This window comes from Centropristis striata, chromosome 7, assembly GCF_030273125.1.
Source record: "Centropristis striata isolate RG_2023a ecotype Rhode Island chromosome 7, C.striata_1.0, whole genome shotgun sequence".
Classification (NCBI taxonomy): Eukaryota; Metazoa; Chordata; class Actinopteri; order Perciformes; family Serranidae; genus Centropristis; species Centropristis striata.
Genome location: NC_081523.1, coordinates 13746189 through 13761998, shown reverse-complemented (window position 1 = coordinate 13761998; position 15810 = coordinate 13746189). Strand labels below are relative to the sequence as shown.

Here is a 15810-nt window from a genome sequence, read left to right as displayed (position 1 = left end):
TTTTGTCTTTAATAAACAACATACTGTAAGTATTAAAATGAATGTGACTCAGTAGTACGTAGTAGTATGTAAAAAAAAAAAACCTTTAACCTTCTCAAGTTCTCTTGAAATGTGCTGATTCAAGGACTCCTACACGTGGCTTCGACTCTGAGACCAAAGTCTAATGCTTTCAGATGAGGTCAAGGTTCATGAGTGTCGTTGACTGAGATGGTTTGTAAGAGGGAGTATATCTGCCAAATCACAGTGTGGGGTAGAGTGGAGCCCATTAATGCTGATCTGGAGTCTGTTTTGGAGAGCTCTTACTGAGCAAAAAGGGCTGTTTGTCAGTCACCTTGGTGCCAAAAGTATTAAGCTTTCCATGTGGTGTACAGCACACTCTCTCTCCATAGCTAGTTATTTTTTGGAGACTATAAAAATGCTTTTGAAACTGATTAGTTCATGAATGAGATGTGTATTATCTGGGTTGAATAGCTGATCTGATATAAAAAGTGGAAATATACATAATTCAAACATTAAAACATCAGATGAATTCCACTGGTTGACACAATCCGATACATGGAGTCTTATAGATCCTTTCGAGAAGTGTCAAAGGAAGAAACCACCCTCCTGTGTATAGGACAGTACCTGATTACTTCAGAAAAAGAACGAGCTGGAGAAAGAGAGCTTCCGATTCGTGGTCCTTGGTGAAAGGAAGGGGATGACTTCTGAGCTTGCTGTCCAGGACTCAGACATGGAGAAGAATTGTAAATCGGAGACTTGAGTCCAGTGTGTGGTCTAATTCTTGATCGGTGAAACGAGGCTGCGCTCTGAGCTGCAGGATCTGTGCATCTCCCAGGAGGACTGGGTCTGAGCCTGGGACTCTGCGACACACTCCTGTCACTTCCAGATTTTTGGAGCAATTCAGTCAGATGTGTAGATCTCTTCTAAGGAGACAAAGACATTATGAAAGAAAGAATACATGCAAAAAGAGTCTACTTTGTCCTGAGAATTCGCTTTGAAGTTTCTGGGGAAATGATCTGATGCTATACTATAATGGCAAACTTTGACACAAAGAATCAGGAAGAAAAGTCCTATCGTACCTGTTGTAGAAATATACAAATATAAACACCTCACCTTCATGATTACACAATATATAAATGTTCATTTGGTAGACAATTCTCGTTTCTTCATTAGATCAGTCTCTGGGGAATATAAAGGCATTTTACTTCATTGTTAACTGCTTACTGTTTGTAAATTACTGTTCTTGCAGCAGTCCATTACTGAAGTCACACCGCAAGCCTGCCAACCTGTTAATGTATATTTGCTTCTTTAATCTCAGTTGGAGTGATTCAATACTGCCTCTCAAAGTACTAAACCACTTAGGTCTCTCAGGCCTGTTGTTGTATGAACATTTATAGTTAGTATAACAAATAAGGGGCAGAGGGCCAGCAGCCCTGTGGCATCACTGTGTCATCCAGATGTTTCCATTCACTCTTTACTGTTAATTACCAAAAAGAGATCATCTTTGGGTGATTGTGCTTAAGGTGATAGAAAGGTGAAGGAAAAAAAACATGAAATGTAATATGTGCAAACCTAGCTGAATGTTGCCCTTTGAAAACATGTGAGACCTGAATCATACATATTAACACTCACCTGCCGAGCCACATCTAAAACTCTGCTATGAGCTTGGTGTCCTGTCAGAAGCAAGGGCAAGGTGCTAGCAGAGGGCCTGTATTGCTCTCCCTCTGACCTGGGTAAAAGATGCAAAGTGGTGAAAACTACGTCTCTGCTTCCTCTGACTCTGCCCGCGTCTTTCCTCAGCTCCCACGGCCCCGCTTTCCTGCAACTCTCCCTCTCATCCCCTTGGTCGGATTTGATTGATGAGTGGCCATTTCCTCTCCTGTCCATCCCTGCTGAAGACCTGGCGATGGGAAATGCTGAATCTTGCAACGCTCCATCTCCCTCATCTTTGTTTGGTCTTTCTTCTTCCTCTGCACTCTCACTTTCTTCTTCTCTCTTCTGCTCCTCAGAGCCCTCTGGTCTCTCCAGACCGTGAAGCAGCTTGTGTTGATCCTGCCTGGAGTCCTGTCAGGATGGTACACAATATCTATTTAGCTTGTTCCTGTCGTGACACAAGTAGCTTAAATGTACAGTCAAAGTAAACTGATAGGAAAACTGAGTGGCCGTTTAGCTATATCAAATGACACCATTTGTGATAAAACCATGTGCTAATTTATGAACTCTTAACTCATTCACTTTAAATGACAATGAGAGAACCAAAACTCTATTTGCGGAAAAAAAAAAAAAAGCTAAACTACAATTGATGCAACATTCATGCTCACGGTGACTTAGCCATTGTGTACATTCCTGGGCAGACAGTGTGACTAACTTGGAGTTGGGGAAGTATCCATCACTGGGAGTTATATTAAATTTAAGGGTGGGCCTGTTTGCTGTCTTACTGGGAGTTTGATGGAGGGATGATCTCAGATTCCTCACTGTGCATTCAGAAGAGAAACTGGTCCAGGACTTGTTAGCTTGGTGCAGTGGCTGGAAGTGTGGGGAGGCGGTTAGCCGAAAGAGGAGAAATACACCTCTCGGTAGCAATAAAAATAATTTCTGTAACAAGAAATGTACCTTGTGGTAACTCCAAAAGTTTTCGAATTTAGATTTTGTTTAGAGTTAAGGACTGCATGAGGACTCATGACTGTAGGGCTTCTGGAGTTTCATGTTGTTGTTCTAGCTGTTGATGATCAGTAAATCCCTCCAAAGGATGTGTAAGAATGACTGTTTTATAAACCATGTTTTCTACTTCCACATACAAATACAGGAGATGCGATTTTTGGGTGTTTAAAGGGATCATCGAAAGAGCAGTGTTGAGAAAGATAAGTATCGGCAGTAATGTAACTATTTACTATTGCTTTTGAGTCATTGCTTCGGCCAAGGAGATTATGTTTTTTCTCTCTCTTGGCAGCAGGATTATGGAAAAACTACCGACTAGATTTTCGTGAAATGGTGTTTACATGGGCAGAGAAAGAACCCATTAAATTTTGGAGTGGATCCAAATCACTGGGCGGACACACAAATTATTTTTTACTTTCATTAACATTGCGAGATAGGGCATTTGTGCTGCACTCATGTGGTGCTGGAAATTAGTGTTAATGTCTCACCTGATCCATTTCCTGCATTTCCGTTACAGCTATCAACGTGTTTAAACACTCTGAGCAATAAAATACAACACATCTTTGTAGCATCAGTGTTGTTTCCATATTACGACTTAAATTTCATGAACACACCGAAGTCAGAAGAATGACTTTGCAACTTGGGAAATGGGACCGAGGAGCATGTGAATGCACCATTGGTCTTGGTGGAGGTCTGCACACTCAGTGGCATTCTAATTAGTTAAGTAATTACTCGCTCATGAGTAGTATTTACTTTTCAAGTAAGTTGTACGGAAGTCCTAAACTAGACACACTGTTTTCATTGTCTGAATAAGGAAAAGGCATTTGACAATGGTGCACATTAAAACCACTCCTGTTTTCAGTGGTACAGTAGTTAGAAAGCATGTTGCTTGCCTGCATGTGTATGCGTGGAGGTGAGAGAAATGCCTTGGTAAGGTTGCCTTCATCAGTGCACAGTGTAATTCTAATTGGCTTTATTAGGGGGCTTAAATCTAATACCAGCTCTCTGCGCTGCCTTAGGCTCTGTGGGTGTGTGTGTGTGTGTGTGTGAGTGCGCACCTCTGTTTGATGTTTACGACTCACCAGATCTCCCCTAGAATGTTTTCTCTGTAACAGACATGAGTAGATAGACTAACACAGTGAAAAAAACTACATTCCCTCCTCTGCTTCAGACAGGCACAGTGTGTTTCTCCAGTCAGAGCAGAGCTTCAGTCAATAGGCATATACAGCTTTTAGATGTTCAAGTCCAATGAAGCAGCAGAGCTGTAGCACCAGATGTAATGATACAGACTTTAGGCAAGAGAAAAGCTGCATGAAACTGCACCGCAACATTTGACCCCATTTAAAAACTTGATACCAATTAGAGAGTTCTGGGAGTAAATAATTTAAGAGACCTCTCTCACTGAACACACACAAATAATTTTTACGGGCATGCACACATGTATGCATGAACGTGCATGTGCATCGACACGATCTCACTCATTAACCTATGAACATACACGCACACTCCTGAGCATGCATGCACACGTACGTGCACACGCATAGACTCCACCATGCTCTGGAAACAGACTTCTTAATGAAGCCTTCCCCAAGTGAAAGTAGAGCAGAAATACATACTGGCCCATTTCTGCCTTCAGTTCACCCTCCTCTCCTCACTCTCTCTCTAGCTCCCTCACCTTCTCTACATCATTTGTTTTATTCATGTTTCGATGTCTTTCTCTGTTGTCTCAATGAGTTAAATCACAACCCCTAATTTATGGCTACAGGCAAAGACACTTCTACAAACAAACTGGCTGATGAGAGGGGATGACTGAAAACATACGCGCCGAGCGGTGTGTGTAAATCTTAAAATGTCTGTTACTGTCTTTTTATCTATGGTTATTTACATAAGAAATGACAACGTGTGTAAAAGAATGGCTGTGATGCAAAATGAAAAAGGCTATGCACTGGAGAAAAGGGGAAGTGAGAGAGAGAGAGAGAGAGAGAGAGAGAGAGAGAGAGAGAGAGAGAGAGAGAGAGAGAGAAAGAGAGAGAGAGAGAGCGAGAGAGTAAATCCAGTGACACTGAGTGGGGAGCACTCAGGTGTGGTGAGAGGATTATACAAAAACCCTGAGTATGAATGACAGTAAACACCTGAATGACAGAGAGACGGGGAGGGGCGGGAGCTTGTGTGTGTGTGTGTGTGTGTGTGTGTGTGTGTGTGTGTGTGTGTGTGTGTGTGTGTGTGTGAGGCTGTGGGTGACAGTTTAGTGGTCCTCAATGATATTCGGAGAGGTGAGTGAATATATACGCCACTTAATGCTTTGAGGGCTGTGCTGTTTACTCAAGTGCAACTTGTTGTAGTGTATCTGTTATTACTGATATGTTGATTTACAGCATGTATAAGGAAACTGAAACAATGAATAAAAGAGGATTTGAGAAGCAAACAATGAATGCGTGGGAATGAGGATGTCAACAAGGCAGACAGGGAGTGTGGAAGAGGAAAATATCAATCAGGAGAGATCCACTGCAAGAGTTAGGGAGCTGTTGAGTTAGTAAGTGAGTTACAGATTGAGCTATACAGTATGCAAGTAAGTCAATAAAAGGGCTATAGAGCAAGAAAGAGGAGGTATGTTTATCTTACTTGCACTGTGTTTTCTTTCTCTGTGTGCTCCGTCGGTAGGGGATCGCTGACAAGGTCTCTGAAACGAGTTTCAGTCTCTGAGCGAGGATATTGTCTGTTCTTCTCTTTGCTCCCTGAAACACAAACACACCTCTCAGCATCTCCAATCAACACCCTGATGGACTTCTTTGTCTTCTTTAATCAAATCTTTTGCTCATGGTTCTTTATTTCATGACTTTTCAGCTGCCATGGCACGATTAAAACATCATTTAAACAGACAGTGTGTTCGATTTTCATTGTTGTGCAGCTGCTGAAGTAATCTCAGACTGCTATGTCTAATGCTGATTGTTCTTTACTTGCGTGGTTATGTTTGATAAAAAGTTGCTTTTTGTTGTTGTTTTGCAAGCCATTAGAAGGAGTGCCAACACATTCGGCCCCTCTTGTGGAAAGCTCAAATGTGTTTTTAACCTTTGGCTTAAGGTTAAATTCTGAAGACAGCAATGCATGTCGATTCCTAGATCTGCTCTTAGTGAAATCCCTCACCTCTAGAGCTATAACACTGTACAGCGCTGACTCTACATGAAGCATGACCCCGTTTCCCCCTCGGCGACCCCCTCCTTCCCTTCACAGCCTTGGAAGATAGAGGAGCACAGGGGAAAGGCATGCCAAGGCAGTAGACACTTTTAAGCAAAGATTAAAGGTTTTTCTTTTTAATCAGTCATTTGGCAGCAATGTTAGCATTTCACCCTGGTGCGGCTAAGGATCAATTTTTAATGCTGCTGTGCAGAGAGCAGACAGGGTGATTGGCAAGAGAGAAGCTATTTACAAAGGATCTATTTACAAATTTTCCATAGAAATATGCAGAGGGCACAATTGACATCTCTTACAGAATTTTAAATAAGCCCTCTCTCTTTTTTCATTTCGTCACGAGGCACGACCTCTGAGGGCCCCTGATGATCGCTGCTCTCTGTGTGTGTATGATTGCATGTGTGTGTTCACTCACATGTGTCTCATATGTAAGAATAATAAAGGAATCTAGACCTCTCCCTTGTGTTGCATTGTGTTACACTTCTCCGTGTTGTGCTGCCAGGGGCTGGGTAACTAGGTCAATCAACCCTGGTGTAAACACATCACAAGAATCCACCAAGAACATGCTAATGACAATGACTCTTTTTTAATTTATAGCTCTCTACTTTACCTACTCTTCTCCACCACAATTAAGATTTATATATACAGTGAAACTCCTTGAGGGACCTCAACTTAAGTTTGGGTATATCTATGGAAAACTTTAGCCATGACTACATTAAACAATAGGTAGTTAGGTTCCATACATATTGGATGTACTTAAGTGCTGTATGCCTTTCATGTACATACCTTATCTATATTCAATAATGTCACTTGAAGTGCAATATTCAAATTTACTGCTTGGTGCAATAGTTAATGTACATATCATGTTTATATGCAACAGTGTCACTTTATACCTGTCAGCCACTTAACAGTTTTCTCATATTTATTGTGTATATATATATTTTTTTTTCTGTACTTAATTGTACATATGCAGCACTTTATACACTGTTATCCATTAATCGTGAGCCACAGCAACGGAATTTGATTCTCAAGTGCACTGTTGTGTAATTTGGTGAATGACCATAAAAGGAAGTCTAAGTCTTCCTCAGTAACAACTTCAGAAAATGTCTAAATAAATAATGCAAAGTTTGTTGGTTGTTGTTGAGTAAAATTTACTTCATGTAAAGAGATGTTTCTTTGTAGAGAACAAACATCAAATATACTTGAAGGTAGGTCAATCTTATGGTGAATGTGACAATCTTTAAGAGGAATATGAGACAGACTGGACACACACAAGAGCGCAAACAACTGAAACCTTCAAAGCCACACAAGTTAATGTTTGGTCTGACCTGAAACTGCTGTCTTCCCATGCATCAGTTTTCATATCCATCCATGAGTCAATCCATATATCCATCCATCCATTATCTAACCGTCCATTCATCCGTTATCCAACCATCCATCCATTCATGCAGTCAACCAGCCTTCCAGCCGACCAACCCACACACCATTGATCCAATGATTGACCCTGCACTGGGTGGATCAATATTCTCTTAAATGGCATCATTGTAAGCGCTTAGGCACAATGGCCAGGCGTTGTTTGTGCAGTTCATTTCCGAGGTAGCAAGGCCGTGCAGGGCTCTAACCTGAGTCAACTCTCCTTTCTCCTCTACTTATGTGATCAAGGCAAAGTAAAAAGAGAGGGAGCTGAAAGCGGAGAGAAGAGAGCATCCTGTACGCATGCAACAAAAGAGGCAGTGGTCCATGCAAAACTACTTGTAGTGACTCACGACTATTAGATGTTCCAGATAAAGATGCCTGTGGGTGCAGCAGGTATACAGACACATAACTATACTGTTTCACAGACAAGGCGAAAGACGAGAGTAATGGCACACATTCAAATATTTATAGATGAAGTTATGTGTGATGGTGCAGATCAACATAATGAGGGTAAAGTTAAAATGAACCATGTCACATCAGACATTATCTTCTCTTCTACCTCCGATAACTCTAATATTACTCTATGCAAGTAATGAAGTATTTTATTGAAAGAATTACTCTAGACGACTACGGTAAAGGTATTACTTAAACAATATGAACCTGGAGGAGCAGTCCTATTCAGTAGACTCATGTTCAGTATATCACTGTGTAGCTTTTTGTGGCTTGGTGTGCATACTGAAACCCTGTTGGGTTAGAGCTGGGGCCGGGTCTTGGCATTAAATGACTGGGACTCTGACAAGTCTCGGAGTTCTGTCACTGCGGTTCACAGGTCTTGTTAGCCAAGGTGTCGGCAGGGGTGGAAATGACTGTGTGTGTGTGTGTGTGTGTGTGTGTGTGTGTGTGTGAGAGAGAGTGTGTATGTGTATGAGGTGAACATTAGACAGCACTCCTACCTCCACCTCCTCACCTGACACCAGCAATAAAACTAAACAGGCCAAGGTGCTATGCTGTGTGAGTGTGTGTGTGTGTGTGTGTGTGTGTGTGTGTGTGTGTGTGGACGTGCACTCAAGGGGGAAAAAAAGGGCATGTGTGCTGCAGGGTTGTTGCTGCTGTCACCAATTTGCCGGGGCCTCCAGACGGGAGTAGGAGCAAGGTGACGGAGCTGTGGCTTGATAAACACAGAAGCCCTGCTTCGATTTCCCATCCAGTCCACTTTGGAAACACATGGCTCTTCCTGGCCGCTCTTGGCCCGAGGAAGAAGAAGAAGAAGGAGAGAAAGGAGGAGGAGCGGGGGGCAAAAGGGGAGGAGGGGAGGAAGAAGGAGAGCCACAAGAGAGACATACTGATGGGTGTGAAGTGAGGGAGAAGAGCAGCCAGGAGGAAGGTTGGGAGAGGGAGTGATGGGGGGGAGGGAGAGTATGTGGTAGAGGCTGGAAGAGGGTAGAAAGAGGTGACCGGCCTGGTGGGATCAGGTCAGGTGCATGGACTTCCAAAGAGATGACAGACCTTCCAAGCTCCCACAGAGTGAGAAAAAGAAACATTTAGGAAGGAGAAATGAAAAGGACAGGGATGTGACAAATTTGAGTGTTTCTCTAAACAACTTAAACTCTCAAAAAGATTCTTCAAAGGTGAAAACTAAAAAAAAACACCCTCAAACTTCTCTTCTTAGCCCCCCTATCTCAATCTTTCATTCTCTATTCCCTCCATTTCTTTCCCTTTTTGCTTGGAGACAACTTGCAGTGTTCCGCCTTTCAACTGACATCAGAAGTTTAAAGACCAACTCCAGTTGGAGGAGCAGAAGAGTGTCAGTAAAGGAGGTGAGGCACCAAACTCCCCTCTGCCCCCCTAGAGAGTTAAGGAGATCACATTTTAACCCCCCTCCACCAAACCCCACCCTGCCGCTCCTCTCCTCCATGCCTTAATACCAACATAAGAGGACAAGTGTGGGCTCTAAGCACCAGTGATCAAACACGAGCGGCTGCTGGTTGCGCTAGGCTCAGGACGGTTGGCCTAATAGGATTGGAAGCCCCCAGGTGAGCCAAAGGACACCTCCAATCAGCGTGATTAGCCAAAGGCTAAGCAGCACTTCCAGCAACAGCACTGAGTGATGCACAGTGCTAAAAGGATCACATGGGTTGTGGAGAATCCAAGCAAGTCATGGAGTGCAGTGCCATGGTTGACGGTGCATGTCAAAGTTTTGTGTGGGATTGATGGAGTTTAAAGTTGCATGCAGTTTTAATGTGTCAGAATGATGTGGAGATTTTGACTGTTTGGTAATCATTATTAAGTTCACAGAAGCGTGTGATGTGTGGAGCTGTGGAATAATCTTGTCTTTCTGGCTACTTATAAAAACAGTGTATGTTGTATAAACAGCCTTAATGCAAGACTACACATGCATAAGCACATATAAATGTGAGGATCTGCATGCTCTCACCATCCACAAGTTCATGCACGGACAAACACACACACATATATTTTACGCCCACTAACACATACACACACAGACCCACACACGCATGCACGCACAGACAGGCTTTTATAAACTCATCACATCCAAAAAACAATTACCAGAGACTGAGCTCATCACTGACTAAGCAAAAGTCATCCAGCGTGTAAAACACACAATATAATTAGCACACATCAAGCTGCTGTGTCCTACTGTGCATTAATGATGCTTCCCTCTGAAGTGAATTATGGTTTGATGAGTGAGAAAGTGAGTGAGGAGGAGCTCTGAGGAGGAGCAAGACATCATTTGGAGAAGGGGGAAGAGAAATGAGTGTGGAGAAGAAAGGGGCGAGTAATAACATGCAAAACCTGAATTTCATTGGTTTACCTTCAGTGACGCAGTGTCATTGCCCGAAAAACAATTAACTAGAGAGATTTGAGCATTTAGGGATGGATTACTCACTTGTGGTGAGGGCCATCATATGCCAGGTACCACAGGCCACATCACACACCTGCGTAAAATGGAAATAGATTTTAGACTTCAAAGCAGTGCAAGATTTCACACACATATGAGGTACCAGCTGACTTTTCCGAAGATTCCCCTGCAAATTGATTTTTTATATTATGCAGAATCTGATGCAACTGTAATTAGGGAATTAATTAAATTAGGCTAAAACAGCCGATATCTCCAATACTCTGCAAACTCACAGTAAAACAATTGAGATGAAAAAAAAAGCACTACAGGTAAAATGTGCAATATTAATAGTGGGGTGAACTTTTAAGATTCACTGTTTTCCAGGTTTGTACAAAGTTAAAATCTCAGCTTCTGTGACGTTTTCATCAGCTGTGAAATTCTAAACATCTCCTGCGAAATCATCAATTGGGCTGTGTTCAGGAGCGCTACATACTTTAAACTTCAAAGCCATAGAAAGCAGTGCAGACTCAGCTTTCAGCCCTGTGTGATACAGTGTGGACCCTTTAATTATTTATGTATATCCAGCTAAAACTCATATACCCAGAAAATCCTGGGGCTTTCATCTACCTGAGACTTAAGGAGCCTGAAAACCTAATTTGTCCAGTCTTTCTCATACACACCTTTCCTCCTGCAAGTGGAACAGGCTGTGGGGTCCAGAGGTTTTTAAGGCCTGAATGATCACTGACGCGGGACACACAGGGGATCTGACCCCAGAGAAGCAGCTCTCCATCTGCTGGAGATATGAACAAAAGGGCAAAATGTTCAGACAGATACATCAGAAATACATACAATGTCACCTTGCCCCATATTTTACGTCAAAACTTTTTATCTCAACTATGAGAAGTTAAAGGAGCCGAATGAGGATGTGCTGGCATGATACTGATATCTTTCTGACTCTCTCCTGTGTATTCCCCAATTCTGATAGTAGGAGGACCTTCATCATATTTACATGGGACTGTTAAACCAAAACATACATACACACAAGTAACAGAGGTGGTTCTTTTTATTTAAACCCAGTTTGTCACAGTTCAGCTTGATTATGAACCTTACAAGTTAGCTTTCTTCCAACTGAAAAAAGAAACAGTGACCTCCAATTACAACCTGTCAAAAAGAACTAAGATTTACATCCTGTCAGTTTGGTTTAGTTTAGAGCAGTGAGTTGATGTAACGCACTGTGTTAAAACAGTAACCCCGCCCACACCACACACCCACTCACCTGTCTTTGTGGCGCTCCGAGCAGAGAAACATTCTCACATCCTCTGTTGGCACTTATCAAACACACACACACACACACACACACACTGTATGTACTCACATACAGCAAACACTCAAGCATCCACTCACTCATGCTACCTCAGTCTGCCTATTTAAACCTGCCACTAATAAATTTATATTTACTGCCTGCAATGAGGACTTTTAAATTATAGCGTACAATAAACCTGGCACACACATCTCAAAAGCTCTTTCAGGGGATGTTAAAGCAATATAGTAAGCAATTTTCCAAAGTGGATTACAAATTTCACATCCAGGTTTTATTGCACATTACGATAACTTAACCACATCTAAATGTTCCGCATAAATGGGAAATATGTGCTGCTTAATATGCTATTTTTCATTTTTTAAGAAGCGCTTTGCAAACCCTGCCAAGCGAGGGAGCATGCTGGTTTGTGTGGTGGGGGAGTCAATAATCTTTATGAGGTGGATTTTAATTACAAGGAGATAACTGAGTATCCTCCTCACGGCAAGCCTCCATCAATCTCTATTCTGCATCAAGCCATGGCATGCACACACACGCGCACACACACGGAAACACACGCAGACGCTGATACCCTTTCAGACATGATTGATCAATCAATCAGTAATGTATTATTTTCATCTCAGCGTCGCAAACCTTATAAAAGCATATGAGGCAGGCGTTGCTGGAAGGCATTTTATCACAAACACAAATTCGTATGCTTACACTACTAACACATGCGTACACACACAGACTTGACAACACACACAGAGACTGACACACACACACACATTCAGAGACGCTGGCAGGGTAATCCAGCTAAAAAAGGTTAAGGCTGATGTTTTCCCAAAGAACGACGGTCTGTGAAAGGTCAGATCAATCATGTGCTAAGCATGCCTCGTAAGCAATCCATAAAGAGCTTGTTTTAAATAATAAGATTTTATAGATCACCTAAAGACATAACTGTAACATGGGCAGGTAGGGCCTCCAAATAATCTTCATTGCGCCAAGAATTCAAATGGGACCAAACTTAATATGTTGGCTGCAGTTCGTTTAATGAACCAGTGGCATTTCCAGCTAAACCACGCACACAGAGCCAGCAGACGTCTCTGTTCAACAAAAGGCAATTCTTTTAACGGAATATTGCAGAACAGCAGTAGGCTGTAAATGCGCCCTGGTCTTGAAATAAGTACAATGCCTTTTCTCTTTAAGTGGCTGATGTTACATTTGTAGCATTACCACTTTAATTCCAGCTGTCTGGCAGAAGGCAAGCAGCAATTGAAGGAGAAGTAGTTGCCTGGCACTTTGTAATGGTGTAAATGTATTAGAACTAGTTTCGTGGCAGTTCAGTGACTCTCTATGGAGCAGAGGGGAGATGAATCAGATTGCTGAATATCATACAAGTTAGAGGATAAAGAGAGAGGAAGGTAAAAAAAAAAAAAAAAAGGAGCAATCTAATGCTACCTGTTTTTAAATGTAGTCAGCAAAGAGAGCTCTGAGTATGGCTTTTTAGGAATTGCAGGAAAGACAGCCAAGCCAGTGGAAAAACTGATGTAAAGGGATGCTGTGCCTCCTTATCTCTCAGTTTTATTAATAACAAAGTAGCTACAGGGATAGTCAGAGATCTTAGCAGCGTAGTTTAGGGGATAGCTGGCTGCACAACAAATCAATTCATTATGTACATCATCTATCATATAACACTAAATCCGGGTGCAGTATTGCACAATTTTGCTTGGTTAAGAGATATTGAGAGCTAATGAGGTTGAATTTGTGCTCCGAGTGATGTCATTTGAGGACACTGAATCCTTGTAGTGTTAATTAAAACTCAATGAAATGATGTAGATGAAAAATTAGCATGGCTGAAAGCCACAGTGAGGGATACTGCTGGGAAAATAAGGGTTTCAAGTTAATAAGTTGTTATTATATTATGTAGAGTGAATACAACTTTTATGGTTCCTTTAAAAAGATCACAATGAGAGATTTCTGCAGTGACAATTTGCAGTTTAATTTTGAGTTAAATTGTGTTATGTAATTATACTTAAATAGTTTTAGGCTAAAACTAGAATGACAGTCAACCTCTACCTCAGATGGTCCAATTTTCAGAGATGATAAGTTTTATTTTATTTTTAGTCCATCATATTTTTTATTGCTCAAAGGGTTTAAACAACATGTTGATAGCTGTTTCAAGTATTTACGTGACAACAAAGAGCAAAGGAAACAGATCAGGTGAGCCATGAAATATGATCGGGAGCACATTTCTCATCATTTTGACACAAATACCCTGTCTCGCAATGGTTATGAATGTGAAAAAATACTCTGTGTTTTTGCACCACGATTCAGATCTGCCCCAAAATGTATTGGGTCCTTCCTCGGACCGAACTACACCTTTCCACCACGCTTAAAAAAAAAACGGGCCAGTAGTTTTTTTCATAATCCTGCTGACATACAGACATAAGAAACACAGCAAAAAAAAATAAAACAACTGAATGGAAGGTGAGCTACGGGCTACCCCAGCAGGCTGCATGCTTGACTCACCTGTGACGGCCGTGCTGTAGCTGTCCCCTGCTTCTATATGTGTGACCTCAGTTAACTGAGAACAGCTGAGAAGACAAGGAGTAGAGATATGAATCAAGTCTTCTCCGAGTCCAAGCTGTCCCTGGAAGCAAAATAATGATACAGTGTCAGTCACAGGATTAAATAAAAGTTTAATCCCAATTATTTCATTGCTGATAGACAGAAGAGTTAAATAAAGACCCATGCCTGAGTGGTATTTCAATTTTGGGGAAAGACAATTTTCTAATTTGGTGTGGCTCAAGCAAGTGACTCAGATCCATCATCCCATCTTAATTCATGCTGCTCTGCCATTCCTAAATGTAAACAGGGTTGTTAAATTTGTCAAAGACGACTTGTATATCACCTCTGGAGCATCATAATTTAAGTGCATCTCTGTAAAGCTCCGTTATAATATCTGCTGTGTAAGGTTATATATGACACCGGCATCTGGCAATTTATCTTGGCTGAAATGGCTGTCACTGAGGAGGAAATACTGTTAAAAAAGGCACACTGTTTTGTTTTTTTCCCCTGCCAAAAATCTAGTGTGTTTCATGTTTCATTTACCATCAGGTACAACTGCCTGGCAATGCGATCCCTCATCGGTGAGTGGGTCTGTGTATAAACTCTATTCAAACACAAAGGCTTAATAACCATAGCGTCTCGAGCAGTACAATAGAATGCGTTGTCCTCAATTTACATCTCTTTCTCTGTCTAACAAATGGTGAATTGGCTGCTCAATTTGACTTCTCTCAGCTGTCCTGCTCCTCTTTTTCCTGCTCGCTCCTGCAGAGATAAAGGGCTTTCTGCACTGTGCTCATGTGCACACCGGCATGCCCTGGCATATGTTTGAAAGTGAGCACAATATGTGTGGGTTTACATTCAAGTGTGTGTGTGCTTCACGCAGTAATCTGGGTCTTTAATTGCTCATTCGTATGTGCGCTACTGTGAGGATTTGTAGATGCGTGGCAGCATATGTTCCTGCTGTGAGTGTGTGTGTTTATGTATTTATAGGTGTGGGTAGATGTGCTTCCATCAGTGTCTGTGTAAATTTTCTTGTATTTAGGTACAGTAAGTGAGCAGATGTGTGCATACCTGAGTTTTGTGCGCATGCCTGTGCGCCTGCATGTGTTTATACTTGTATGTGTGTATTTTTGTGTGTGTCTGAGTGAATGAGCACTGTCAGGTGCTGCTCCATGCTGTGCCAGCTGCATCTGGAGCCATCTGTGTTGGTGCTCAGTGGGAGGGGAGCGGATGACTTTAATGTACTTGAACCCCAGACAGACCTTTCCCAGACAGTCGTCAGTATGAAACCAAGACAACTGGGCCCAGTCAAGCTGAACCGGCTGATCTGGGTGGTGAGCAGGAGACAGACGCTTTGGTTACACTGTAACCCCCGGTCAGACTCACTAGGGAACCTCTGGCAGTCAGATACACACAAACACAGGAATCTGTTTGTTTCAATGATAGAAGAGTCGTGTTTTATATCAGAGGACACACTCACCTTTTCTTAGCTGTCAGAGTTCTGCTGCCTATTTTCTACAATGTTATCCAGACTTACTTTTTTTCCATGTGTCTAGAATGTATGTGTTAAGTTTCAGTCTTTGGCTATGAATTCATAACTTCAGTGGCACCTGCTTTCAAAACAAAAAAAACATGTACTACATAAACTATTCTTGTGGCGTTTACATGTAGAATTGACATTTATTTGGATAAAGAATGCATTATGAGTACTGAGCGACTTGAAATGTGAGGTTTAGACTGGGGCCTTGAGTGCCAGGACTTATTTGTGAATTCCCCCTCTGACACCCTCATATTCTCAATACACACATCATAAAAATAG

The 15810-nt window shown here is 41.9% G+C and overlaps 1 protein-coding gene and 1 long non-coding RNA gene across 2 annotated transcripts in view; both read right to left on the bottom strand.

Annotated features, from left to right (window-relative positions):
* Positions 1-454: 454 nt before the first annotated feature.
* Positions 455-1771, bottom strand: LOC131975029 (uncharacterized). Its single transcript, XR_009394688.1, has 2 exons — positions 1633-1771; positions 455-923 (listed from the first exon to the last, which is right to left on the bottom strand). It is a non-coding gene; the product is annotated as an uncharacterized LOC131975029 (long non-coding RNA).
* Positions 1772-1834: 63 nt separating this feature from the next.
* Positions 1835-15810, bottom strand: part of LOC131974411 (uncharacterized) — a 291428-nt gene continuing 277452 nt past the window's right edge. Inside the window, exons 8-14 of the mRNA XM_059336707.1 lie at positions 13953-14073; positions 10804-10916; positions 10172-10220; positions 5281-5393; positions 3717-3764; positions 1931-2064; positions 1835-1889 (exon numbers count right to left, since the gene is read on the bottom strand). Coding sequence (XP_059192690.1) covers positions 1835-1889; positions 1931-2064; positions 3717-3764; positions 5281-5393; positions 10172-10220; positions 10804-10916; positions 13953-14073 — 633 coding nt within the window. The remainder of the gene's footprint in view (positions 1890-1930; positions 2065-3716; positions 3765-5280; positions 5394-10171; positions 10221-10803; positions 10917-13952; positions 14074-15810) is intronic.